Below are 13,126 nucleotides of genomic sequence, written 5' to 3' on the forward strand. Positions count from 1 at the left end.
CAGACTGTTGTCTGCAGCAAACTACCCAGCCTTCAGGAGAACAGTGACCACGAAACCACACAACCCTGCCACAGCAACCTCTGCAAGATATGCCGGATCATCAACACAGATGCCATCATCTCACGTAAGAACACCATCCACCAGCTACACGATACAAACTCGGGTGGACAACGTTGGCAACTTGGCCAACCTTGTCTACCTGATATGCTGCAGGAAAGGATGTCCTGAGGCATGGTACATTGGGGAGACTATGCAGACGCTATGACAACAGGTGAATGAACACCACTCGACAATCAGCAGGCAAGAGTGTTGTTCCTGTCGGGGGACACCAGCGGTCACGGGCATTCGGCCTCTGATCTCCAGGTAAGCATTCTCCAAGGCAGCCTTCACGACACACAACACGCAGAGTCGTGAGCAGAGACTGATAGCCAAGTTCTGCGCACATGAGGACAGCCTCAACCGGGATCTTGGGTTCATGTCACATTAGCTGTTACCTCCACCGGTTACACAATCTCACTAACTGTCCTGTCTGGAGACAATACACATCTCTTTAACCTGTACTTAACGTTCTTTCCAGTCACGTTGTCTGTACCTTTAAGACTTGATTACCTGTAAAGACTTGCATTCCAACCATTATTTTGTAAACTGACTTTGTGTCTTTATATGGCCTGTTTGTGAACAGAAGTCCCACTTAGCTGACGAAGGAGCAGCGCTCCGAAAGCTAGTGGATTTTGCTACCAAATAAACCTGTTGGACTTTAACCTGGTGTTGTAAGACTTCTTACTAGAGTGACCTGCCAATAGTGTTACACTTAAAGAGCACAGCAACAATTAAGATGATCGCAGCCAGAAAAGATCACAGCAAAATAAAGCGGCACAATCAAAGGAGTGTACCTTCCATTTCTGGTGGAATGCCCCATTAACACAAAAATGTTGCTAAGTCTTAATAGCATGGACTTGGGATGTATTGCAAAAACAAAAGGGTGAAAGTGACATCCACAATGAACTTTGAGAGAGAGTCCAAAGATTTTGTCAATGTTATCCAAACTCAATTTTGAAACACATTTGCCTTCTGTTGCATAGAACAGAACCAGGGGACGGCACGGTTGCACAGTATTCACAGTGCCAGGGATTCCCAGCTTGGGTCACTGTGTGGAGTTTGCATGTTCTCCCCATGTCTGCGTGGGTTTCCTCTGGGTGCTCTGGTTTCCTCCCATACTCCAAAGATGTGGGGGTTAGGTTGTTTGGCCATGCTAAATTGACTCTTGTTCAGGGGCACTAGCTAGGGTAAATGTATGGGGTTGTGGGGATAGTGTCTGGGTGAGATTGTGGCCGGTGCAGGCTCAATGGACCGAATGGCTGCCTCCTGCATGGTAGGGATTCTAAGAATGTTTTTAAGACCAGGCCCTCTTGCCTTTTCCAGAACTTAATCCAAGCAAGTGTCTTCACTGCTGCGTTTCTGTAACCTTTACCAGCCTTGCCTCACAAAAATCATTATCAATATTAGTTATCAATTTTTCAGTTGACTCCACAGTTTTTGTCCCTCCGGGTTCTAGATTTTCACACCCTTTCATGTAAAGCCATGTTCCCTGCCATTACCCCTGAACCATCTGGCTCCAATTTCAATGTTCTGCCCCTTGTTTTGAACCCTCGCCACCAGAGGAAATAGTTTATCTCTATCCACCCGCTTAGATCATCTCTTAATCATCTACACTCAGAGAATAATATCCCCTATGAAAACTGCTCTTGTAATTTTCACCCTGGTCTCAATCTGGGGGTAAGAATCAGTCAGACAGGTCGAAAATTAATTTTTTTAAATCTGTTCTTATACTAGTGTGCAGTACTGCATCATTACTGTAATTGGATCTTATTTTAACCCCTTTACACTGAAACAAATAGCATAATGCACTTTTACAACAGGACCTTGATCTTGACATAGTAAATTAGCACAGTTCGTGTTTATTTCCAGATCTTGTTTTGAATCCAGAGTTGTCTGATGGAACACAAGGTTATTACTTTCCCTGCTGGCTTTAAGGTCCCCAAGTGAAATGAACTTGGGAAACTTTTCATCCCTACAGCCATTGATCGTGTCTGACAATACAGAACTGTCTCCAGTTTGGCATGAGCTGACCTCTGCTTGGCTCATTTGGAAAGTCCAAATGTTGAGACTGTTCCCGAAGAAATGTCTTTCTGCAATTGGGTTTCAAGCAGTGTTGAGGCAATCTGGATGCACCATACTTTAGCTGTGAATCTGAGTACCCAAAAGTAGCAACAAATTATAAATCTAGTCCGTGCTATGGTTCAGATGATCTGGAGGAGGGGGCTGAGTGTATGGGTGACGAAATTTGCTGATGACATGAAGATGAGTGGAAAAGCAAATTGCGTGGAGGGTGTGGAAAGTCTGCGGAGGGATCTGGATAGGCTGAGCAAGTAGGCGAGGACCTGGCAGATGGAGTATAATGTTAGCAAGTGTGAGGTTATCCACTTTGGCAGAAATACTAGTAGGAGGGATTACTATTTAAAGGGCGAAAAGCTGCAGCATGCTACGGTGCAGAGGGACCTGGGGGTCCTTGTGCATGAGTCGCAAAAACCCAGTCTGCAGGTGCAGCAGGTGATCAAGAAGGCAAATGGAATGTTGGCCTTTATAGCGAGGGGGATAGAATATAAAAGTAGGGAGGTCTTCCTGCAGCTGTACAGGGTACTGGTGAGGCCACAGTTGGAGGACTGTGTGCAGTTTTGGTCGCCGCACTTGCGGAAGGATATATTGGCCTTGGAGGGAGTGCAGAGGAGGTTCACTAGGCTGATACTGGAGATGAGGGGGTTGGCCTATGACGAGAGACTAAATAGACTGGGTCTGTACTCATTGGAGTTTAGAAGGATGAAGGGGGATCTTATAGAGACGTATAAGATAATGAAGGGGATGGTTAGGGTAGAGGTAGAGAGATTCTTCCCGCTTAGAAAGGACAGCAGGACTAGAGGACACAGCCTCAAGATGCGGGGGGGGCAGTTTCGATCAGAGTTGAGGAGGAACTTCTTCACTCAAAGGGTGGTGAATCTCTGGAATTCTCTGCCTGTCGAAGTGGTGGAGGCTACCTCGCTAAGTATATTTAAGTCACGGGTAGATAGGTTTTTGATAGACAAGGGAATTAAGGGTTATGGGGAGAAAGCGGGAAAGTGGAACTGATCCACTTCAGATCAGTCATGATCTTATTGAATGGCGGGGCAGGCTCGAAGGGCTAGATGGCCTACTCCTGCTCCTGTTTCTTATGTTCTTATTCAGATCGAGCTTATCTGTGTGCTTAACATGTTTGCTCCTGGAATTTGAATATGATATGCATTTATTACTTAGATTACAGAGAAGCATAAGCTCCATGAAGCCTCAGCCTACTTACTGGAGAAGAAGGGAGATGTGCAAGCTGCCTTTTCTGTCTTACTTGAGGTATGATCATTGCTGAATTTTTATGTTGCAGCATGTTCCAGAATTTTTCTCATCCATGGGTTGATGAACCCATGGATTAATGAAGCAGTCAGTGGTATTTAATTTTAATCAGTTTTGTTTGAACTGAAGTGAGTGGACTGTGTTATTTTGACCCCCTTTAGCTTTTTTGGATGTTTATTATTTTTGCCCTTGCAGAAACAGTGTTTTACATTTTGTTTGATTTTAGAGGCTTTGGGTCAGATTTATTTTGCCTCTTCACATTGGGGAACTTCCTGAAGCTATTTTTCTTCAACAGGAATTTATTTGTAACAATAAGAATCGGAAACAGAAACAGAAAATGCTGGAAAATCTCAGTGAGCCTGGCAGCATCTGTGGGGAGAGAGTAGAGCCAACATTTCGAGTCTGGATGACACTTTGTCAGAGCTAAGAGAATCAGCAGAGATTTAATCTATGAGGATGGGGGAATGGGGGGTACTGTAATTGGACAAAGGGAATGTAAATAAGGATACAGAAGGCTGAGAATGTGCTAAAAGTGCCCATTTAGTGAGCAGAATGCGAAAATGGCAGAACAGAGATACAGATTGTTGAAGAATTGCCCGAGGAATGTGGCAGTTGTCCTGAGAGAAAAGTTGGGGGGAACGGAGTGCTGGAATGGAGAAGTGGAGAAATGGAATTGAGAAAGAAGGTTGATGAAATGGATGAATGAGATAAAGCGAAATGAAAAAGAATTAATGGGAATGGGGTGAAGGTGGAGGGGAGAGTTGACACTCTGAAATTGTTGAACTCAGTCTTCAGTCTGGAAGGCTGTAAAGTGCCCAATTGGAAGATGAGGTGCTGTTCCTCCAGTTTGTGTTGGGGTTCGCTGGAACATCGCAAATGGCCGAGTATGGACATGTGGACAGGAGAACAGGATGCTGTGTTGAAGTGGCAAGCGACAGATCCCGCTTGCAGACAGACCGAAGTTGCTCAGCAAAGCTGTCATCTGTGTTTGGTATCTCCGATGTAGAATAGACCACATTGGGAGCAGCGACTGCAATAGACCAGATTGAAGAAGGTGCATGTGAAGCGCTGTTTAACCTGGAAAGAGTGTTTGGGAGCTGGGATGGTGAGCAGGGAGGAGGTTGTACCTTCTACGATCGCATGGGAAAGCGCGATGGCAGAGGGTAGGTGTCGGGTGTGATGGAGGAGTGGACCAAGGTGTCTTGAAGATAACATTCCCTGAGAGAATTGGAACTCCTCTGCTCTGTCCTTATTTCCCAAGAGCAGCAAATTTACTGAAAAATAATTGACAATCTCACGCTGTTCTTAAAGTTGTGAAATGATTGAAAGTGGAGTTGGCTGTAGACAGCAATACACAAAGCAAACATTCACCAAAAACTTTAATGAGGCAATACATTTCAAACTGGAAATTCTGGAATTGGGACTGTGACTTTTTTCCTCTGGAGAGTAGAAGGCTTAGAAGTGATCTTATAGAGGCCTATAAAATAATGAAGGGCATAGATCAGCTTGATAGTCAACATCTTTTCCCAAAGGTAGGGGAGTCTAAAACTGGAGGGCATAGGTTTAAGGTGAGAGGGGAGAGATACAAAAGTGTCCAGAGGGGCAGTTTTTTCACACAGAGGGTGGTGAGTGTCTGGAACAAGCTGCCAGAGGTAGTAGTAGAGACGGGTACAATTTTGTCATTAAAAATCATTTCGACAGTTACATGGGTAAGATGGCTATAGAGGGATACAGGCCAAACATGGCAATTAGGACTAGCTTAGGGTTAAAAAAAAAATGGGTGGCGTGGACAAGTTAGGCCGAAGGACCTGTTTCCATGCTATAAATCTCTATGACCCCTATGACTTAACAGGTTTATTTGGTAACAAAAATCACTAGCTTTCACAGTGCTGAAGGAGCAGTGCTCCGAAAGCTAACGGCTTTTGCTACTAAATAAACCTGTTGGACTTTAACCTGGTGTTGTGAGACTTCTTACTGTGTTTACCCTGGCTCAACACCGGCATCTCCACACCATGACTATGATTCTGTCCAGCCTCCTCTTGTAACTCAAACCATCAAGTTCTGGTAACATGCCAGTAAATCTTTTCTGCATTCTTTCTAGTTTAATAATATCCTTTCTATAACTGGGTGACCAGAACTGTACACAGTATTCCAAGTGTGGCCTTACTAATGTCTTGTACAGCTTCAACAAGACCCTCCCAACTCTTGTATTCATTGTTCTGAGCCATGAAACCAAGCATACCATATGACTTCTTCACCACCCTCTCCACCTGTGCCTCCAGTCTCCCCAGTATTTATCTGGAAGATACCACTTTCAAGGAGCTTTGAATCTGTACTCCTAGATCTCTTTGTTCTATAACTCCCCCTGATGTCCTACCATTAACTAAGTAAGTCCTGCCCCAGTTTGATATACCAAAATGCATCACCTCACATTTATCTAAATTAAACTCCATCTGCCATTCATCAGCCCATTGGCCCAACTGATCAAGATCCCATTGAAATCTTAGATAACCTTCTTCACTGTCCACTATGCCACCAATCTCCTGCACTGTAGGGTTTCTATGAACTATCTATCGCCATATTTAGCTGGATCACATCAAGCACTATTGGATTCAGTCTCTGTCAGAAGTACCTGAGGATTGTCCAGCAGAACATGGTTAACCCACAGCTTCTGTCTCCCACAACATTTCTCCCTGCCCCTCCTCTGTCACTTCTAACAAGTACAAGTTATTATTTGTCTTTAAGACTAAAATCATCCAACCTGTTATTCCTGATATGCCCCTCCCACTTCCTTTCACGTTTTCCATGTAGCCAGTCCTCTTCCTTGGCTGTCCACTGCCCAATTTCTCTTCACCTCCTCACTGAATTTGTTGAGTATTTTTGCTTTCGTTAAATGACTGGTAAACTGGGTAAGTGGTAATCTCCAGATTTTAATTCCTTGGATTCATTGATTAATAATCTGCAAGGGTCTTCATGAATAGGTGGTGTTTCCCAGGTAGGGGAGACTGAAGCCATTGTCTTCGGTCCAACTGCAAATTCTGTAAGCTAACCATTAATTCAATTTCCCCAGTGCTGTTGTGTCAGGTTGTTTGAAACTTTGGTATTCTTTTCAAAGACAACACTATATCTTCTCTCTTGCAGAGACCTCTACCTGTGTAGCTTTGTGTACTCCTCCTACCTCACAGCCCTGATACCATCTCACAACACCAGGGTAAAATCCAACAGGTTTATTTGGCACTAGTTTTCGGAGTTTCAGGCTCCTTCATCAGGTGAGTGAGGAGCTGTGTTCACAAACAGGGCGTATACAGACACAAACTCAATTAACAAGATAATGGTTGGAATGCGAGTCTTTACAGGTAACCAATTCTTAAAGGTACAGACGATGTGAGTGGAGAGAGGGCCAGGCACAGGTTAAAGAGACGTGTATTGTCTCCAGCCAGGACAGTTAGCAAGCCCAGGCAAAATCTGGGGGTCACAGATAGCATGACATGAACCCTGGATCTGGGTTGAGGCATGTGTATGGAACTTGGCTATCAGTCTCTGCTCAGCGATTCTGCTCTGTCGTGTGTCGTGATGGCCTCTTTGGAGAATGCTTGGAGTGTTTTCCAAGGCAGCCTTCACGACACATGACAACGCAGAACCCAACACTATCTGTAATCCCCACGACTTGCCTAGGCTTGCAAAATCTCACTAACTGTTCTGGCTGGAGACACTACACATCTCTTTAACCTGTGCTTGGCCCTCTCTCCACTCATACTGCCTGTTTCTTTAAAACCTGATTACCTGTAAAGACTCACATTCCAACCATTATTTTGTACATTAAGTTTGTGTCTGTAAATGCCCTGTTTGTGAACACAAGGCCTCACTCACCTGGAGGAGCCTGAGACTCAGAAAGCTAATGCTAAATAAACCTGTTGGACTTTAATCTAGTGTTGTGAGACTTCTTACTGTGCTTATCCCAATCCAACGCTGGCATCTCCACATCATGGCTACCATCATCTAACCCAGTTGTCCTCTTCAAAGCCAAGTTCAGTGTTCTGCTGGCTTGTCACTCTTTTCCTTCATAGCTTTGTTTCTGGTAACCTATTCATTTACCTACCCCCTTGTTTTTGTCAACCTACATTAGCTCGTAGTCCTAAAAGTCTCCCAATTAAGGTCCTTCTCATTTGAGTTGAATTAATTTCTGGCCTTTTCCCTCCGTAACCTGGTAACCTTCTAAACAATCCACCTCTTCTGTCTCTCATCTAACTCTGGCTTCTTGAATGCCTCTGCTCCGATTATTGCCCTGTTGGTGATTATGCCTTCTGCTGTTTTGGTCCCATCCTATGAACTTTCCACCCCTGAACTCTCATTAAAACCCACCTTTACGTCCAAATTTTGGAGTCCTTTTTTTAAAATTCCTTTTCACATCTATAGTAAATTTCTTAATGCCTTGGGGATGTTTTTCTACATTCAAATTATATGAAAATGCAATTTATTGAGAAAAAACTATCCAGACTAAAGGCTGGAATTAAGATCACAAACTAAAAAACAGTAGGATGAATCATTTTTGATAGTAGCTGTTTGGTTTGTAGGGGACAGATGTTGCACTAATTTCTAAATGTCCCACCATTGCAGTCATCATCTACTTTTCGCAGAGGTACAGTTCGCTTGGAAAGGCAACAAGATTCACTCTTCAATTAGCATTGGTGCAAGCATTGACCTTTCAGGGCCAGTTTTATTTAGGCATACTAAGGAATTATTTTCAGGGACATATCTAATCAAGTTGGGAGTCTTTCCTTTACTCAAGACTTAGATGTTAATGATCTGTTATGCAGTTGCAGTATGGCACTGTAATCAGAACTTGAGGCTAATCATACATTTTCTATTTTTTTAGATTTTGAGGCACAAGCTGTCTTTGTTTACTGATAGTGCAAGTAAGTAAGACTTCAACTTTTTAACCGCTTGTACTTTTTTAATCAGCAGTTTTTAAATTGCTGAACATTTACACCTTAAGCTGATTCACAGAGATGAGGGGACATTTCTTCACCCAAAGAGTGGCTGAAGAATTATCACAGGAAGTAGTTGATGCCAAAACATTGAATGCATTCAAGAGATGACTGGACATAGCACTTGGGCAGAATGGGATCAAAGGTTATGGGGAAAAAGCAGGATTAGGGTGGCATGTTGGTTAGCACTGCTGCTTCACAGCTCCAGGGACCTGGGTTCGATTCCCGGCTCGGGTCACTGTCTGTGTGGAGTTTGTACGTTCTCCTCCTGTCTGCGTAGGTTTCCTCCAGGTGCTCTGATTTTCTCCCACAGTCCAAAGATGTGCGGGTTAGGTTGATTGGCCATGCTTTAGGTTAGAGGGATTAGCGGGTAAAATGTATACCTGCTATTGGGGGTGGGCCCTGGGTGGGATTGTGGTCGGAGAAGTCTTGATGGGCTCAAGGGCCTCTTTCTGCACTGTAGGGTTCTACGATTCTATGATTAGGCTATTGAGTTGGGCAATCAGCCATGATCGTAATGAATGAGGGAGCAGGTTCGAAGTGCCAAATGGCCTCTTCCTGCTCTTATCTTCCTTCTTTTTGTGATTGTAATTTTGATGTTTGCTATCAACTGTGAATCTATACGATTGTAAGGGCTGTGTATAACTTGCAAATTTGGTTTCGAGTCAAGTTAAAGCTAACCACACATGTCACACTTCCTGGGTCCGACAAGTGTGGGTTAATATGCTTATTCTTTAAGGTAACTACAGTCCCATCATGCACAGATGCTAGTGTCATTGATTCTACTCATTTCAGTGTACACCTGTTATATCTGTTCATTATCCTGAGGCAAGGAAGAGATTTTTATTTTACTCGACTATTTTCTTATCCATTCAGATATTCACGGATCACATCAGTGCTTAAAAGTTAAGGGAAATGAAGGTTGCTCTTGTTATGATGCATAGGTTGACCCTCTTTTGAGAAATAACGGTCAATCCTTCAGAGAAGAATGCCTCACCTCATAATCTGTTAAAGGTGAGAAGGTGTGAACTGTCCTTCAGTAATGCTTAGTGGGTGACCAACAGAAATACCCAACACTCACTTTAACATGAACACTTAACAATTTATTTATTTACCAAACCTGGCACTTTAACTAAACAAGTAACATACTGAATGAAATAAGATTCTACTGGAATGCTGTTCAAATAAATACAATACTCATTCATTAAATAAAAAATAATATGATAGAATTCAGTCACTCTCAAAAATACAACCAGGTTTGTGGCTTTCAGAATCTTTTGGAGTTCCTCTGTTGATTCCTCTGTCTATAAATTCTTACTGATTTGGTACCTTTCGCTAGTTAGTGTGTTCTCTTAAGTGATATCTGAAATTGGCAGAGTTGAGAGCTGCTCTCTCCCTCTAGAGGCTTGAGAGGTGGCAGTTCTTCTGTTGCTCTCCTGCAGACCCCCCGCACCCTGTTTTATACCTGTGATGACCTATCAATTTTCCAACAACAGGATTGGTCTGATGTTGTCAACACCATCAAATTCAAATTTATTAGGTTCCTGGTAGCTGAGTGCCTGCTTTAAATTGATTGGGCTAGATTAAAAGAAACAAGTGGTCTCTGCCAAGACTGCTGCTTGACTTTTTCACACAAATGTTTCAGTCTGGGACTGTGGATATACTTTACATTTCAACCCTCCAAGTACTGAAACAAAACGGCAGCTTTTAAGAGGACATCGGAATGTTTTATATTTTTTCCTCTAGCGTTTTTACGATTTTTTACATCTTTATCAACATCAAGTTCCACTTTCACAAACTCAACTTCGCAGTACTATAATGGAGATCTGAAAGACTGTGGTTATGCTTGATAATTCTGTTGTGTGTGAACTATTGTAATAATATTTATACATATACAAAATATCTAGGGGGGGAATTAAAAACTTGATAGAAGGCAATAGTACAGCTGGCCTTAATGATGAACCCTTGCATTGATGAAGTCTGTCGTGATAAAGCTGCATCTATTAAACCCAGGCATCAATGCAGCACCAAGAAGCAATCGCCAGCCCGCACCTTGTACTTTGTACTAAAGTGCATACACTGAATCATTATTTGTGAATTGTTCATAGATTTGAGCTTAGAGAATTGTAGAAATGAAAAAAAACATGGAGAATTATGATAAGTGAATCAAGACAGAAACCAATTCAATTGAGGTGTATAATACGCACTGTGTAGAATTATAATGCAGCTCGACAAACTTTCTCCATCCCACGTCCCGGACGATATTAATCACTAAGCCATCTGGCAAGCTAGAAGTCAGAATGTCTTGATTTGTTAATTTATTTGATGTTTAGGTTAGTTGCCCTCATTAAGGTATATGAGGCCTGTTTGGCATAACTGGGCATCCGCTATTTTGCCCCCACAAAACTTAATTAGTCACAGGACAAGGACGGTTGGGCTCTAGACCAAATTCCATTCTCTTTAGATCTCCAAATTTATCCTGAAGTAAATCTAACAATTTATTCAACAACGGCAACAGTCCTGAGATGCTTCACAAATGTGTTATCTCACAAAAAAAAGACATGGAGCCAGAAAAAGATTTTAAGACAGATTATTAAATACTTGGTCGAAGAAATAGGTTTTCAAGCCGTGTATTCGAGGAGGAAGTGGTGTGGGGGGACAGGGACGGAATCCCAAAGTTTAAGGCCTAGACTGCTGAAGGTATGGCTACCCAATGTTGGGGCAGAGGAACTGGCGAATGTAGAAGAGGCCAAAGTTGGAAAAGCACTACCCTTAAAGGGTTGTAGGGTGGTGACTGCTGGACCAGGACCCAATGTAGATCAGGGAACATGGTGTAGGTTAGGTAGCAGGCACCAGAACTTTGGGTGAGCTCAAGTTGATGGAGGGTGGAAGATGGGAGAGTAACCTGGACAGTATTGGTGTAGTCCTACCGTGGAGGTAATGGAAGTATAAATGTGAGTCTGAGTGGCTGAGGCAGCAGAGGAGATGGGTAATATTATAAAGTTTGAAGTATAGAATTGTAGAAATGTTACAGCGCAGAGAAGGCCATTCAGCCTGTTGAGCTATTGTCAGATCACAATGGCAGCAGTTTAACTGTTTTGCTCCCTTGCCCTTTTGCAGCAACCCTGCATTCTCTTTCCCTTTGGATAGTTATCCAATTCCCTTGTGAATGCTGTGCTCAAATTTGCTCTCAGAACATTTCAGCTCCCAGCCATTTCCCAGTGTTGTCTTCGCTTCTTTTGTCATTGATTTTAAATCTGTGCCAGCTAATTCTTGATGATTCTTCCAGTGGTAACAATGACTCTTAACTCTGTGTAGGCCTCTCATTGTTTTCAACACCGCTTCTCTCAACCATCTTTTCTCCAGGGGTAAGAAATGGCCCAGTGGCATTATCTCGAGACTACTAATCCAGAAACTCAGCTAATGTTCTGGGGACCCACATTCGAATCCCACCAGAGCAGATGGTGGAATTTGAACTCAATAAAAAAAATATGGAATTAGGAATTAAGAATCTGATGACAATGAAACCATTGTCGATTGTCAGAAAAACCCATCTGGTTCACTGATATGCTTTAGGTAAGGAAATCTGCCATCCTTACCCAGTCTGGCCTACATGTGACTCCAGAGCCATTTATCATTTACACTTTTTACTCATTTTCTCAACCTGCCCTTCCATTTTGTGAGCTGAGCACAATTACCCCAGATTTCTTCTGAAATTGAACTCTTTATTTGACATTACATCTCTGTGTTCTTACCAAAACACGTCATTTCATACTTCACTGCATTAAATTTCAGTTGCCATGTGTCAATTCCCACAGCATAGCTTTGTCCTTCAGAAATTTAACCCTATCCTTCTGGCAGTTCACAATATTTCCAAGTTATATGGGATCTACAGTTTTTAAAATTGTGTCCAATAAACTCTGAAAAATTAACGTACATCAAAAAAAGCCAGGGTCCTAGTTCCAACAACACCTGGGGAACATCACCGTGTAGCTTCTTTTAGTCTGAAAATCAATTCTTCACCACAATTCTATTTCATGTTTCTTAGCCATTCCTGTCTGCCTGCTTTCAATATCCCTTTTGCTCCATGAACCTTTTACCTTTGTTGGCATCTTATTATGCAGTACTTTGTCGCATGCCTTTTGAAACCCATGTTGACTGTATCAGTCATATATAACGCTCATCAACCATTTCTTCAAAAAAAAACTCAAATCAAATTAGTTAAACACAATTTGCCTTTAACAAGTCAGTGCTGGATTTCCTGATTATATAGCAATAGGTTTTGGGGTAAGTGGTTCAAATTGAATGCCCAGACTGGTTCAGTCTCAGTGGCCAGAAAGTGAAGTGAAATCAGTGCCTTGGGAATGTTGTCTTTGCTGGTGGCTGAACATAGAACATTACAGCGCAGAACAGGCCCTTCGGCCCACGATGTTGCGCCGACCAGCTTTTAAAAAAAAACACTAACCCACTAATCTAAACCAATCCCATTTCATCCATAAACCTATCCACAGATCTCTTAAACGCCCCCAAACTGGCGCATTTACAACTGTAGCTGGCAGGGCATTCCAATCCCTCACCACCCTCTGGGTAAGGCATTGGTCTTCCCAATTCAATCTTATCAATGTTTTGTCAGAGTAAGTTTAGGCTCATCCAAGTGTGGATGTCGGAGAGATAGTCTGACAGTTGAAAAAGATGGTAGT

At 42.6% G+C, this 13,126-nt stretch overlaps 1 protein-coding gene across 2 annotated transcripts in view; it reads left to right on the top strand.

Annotated features, from left to right (window-relative positions):
• The window catches only part of vps8 (VPS8 subunit of CORVET complex), a 599,989-nt gene that overhangs the window by 252,524 nt on the left and 334,339 nt on the right, over positions 1–13,126 (top strand). For both annotated transcript variants that reach the window (XM_080198763.1, XM_080198764.1), the window contains exons 36-37: positions 3,349–3,438; positions 8,315–8,354. In XM_080198763.1, the coding sequence (XP_080054889.1) occupies positions 3,349–3,438; positions 8,315–8,354 (130 nt within the window). The remainder of the gene's footprint in view (positions 1–3,348; positions 3,439–8,314; positions 8,355–13,126) is intronic.

The sequence above is a fragment of the Carcharhinus amblyrhynchos genome, chromosome 11 (assembly GCF_965287045.1).
Source record: "Carcharhinus amblyrhynchos chromosome 11, sCarAmb.v2.hapA, whole genome shotgun sequence".
Classification (NCBI taxonomy): Eukaryota; Metazoa; Chordata; class Chondrichthyes; order Carcharhiniformes; family Carcharhinidae; genus Carcharhinus; species Carcharhinus amblyrhynchos.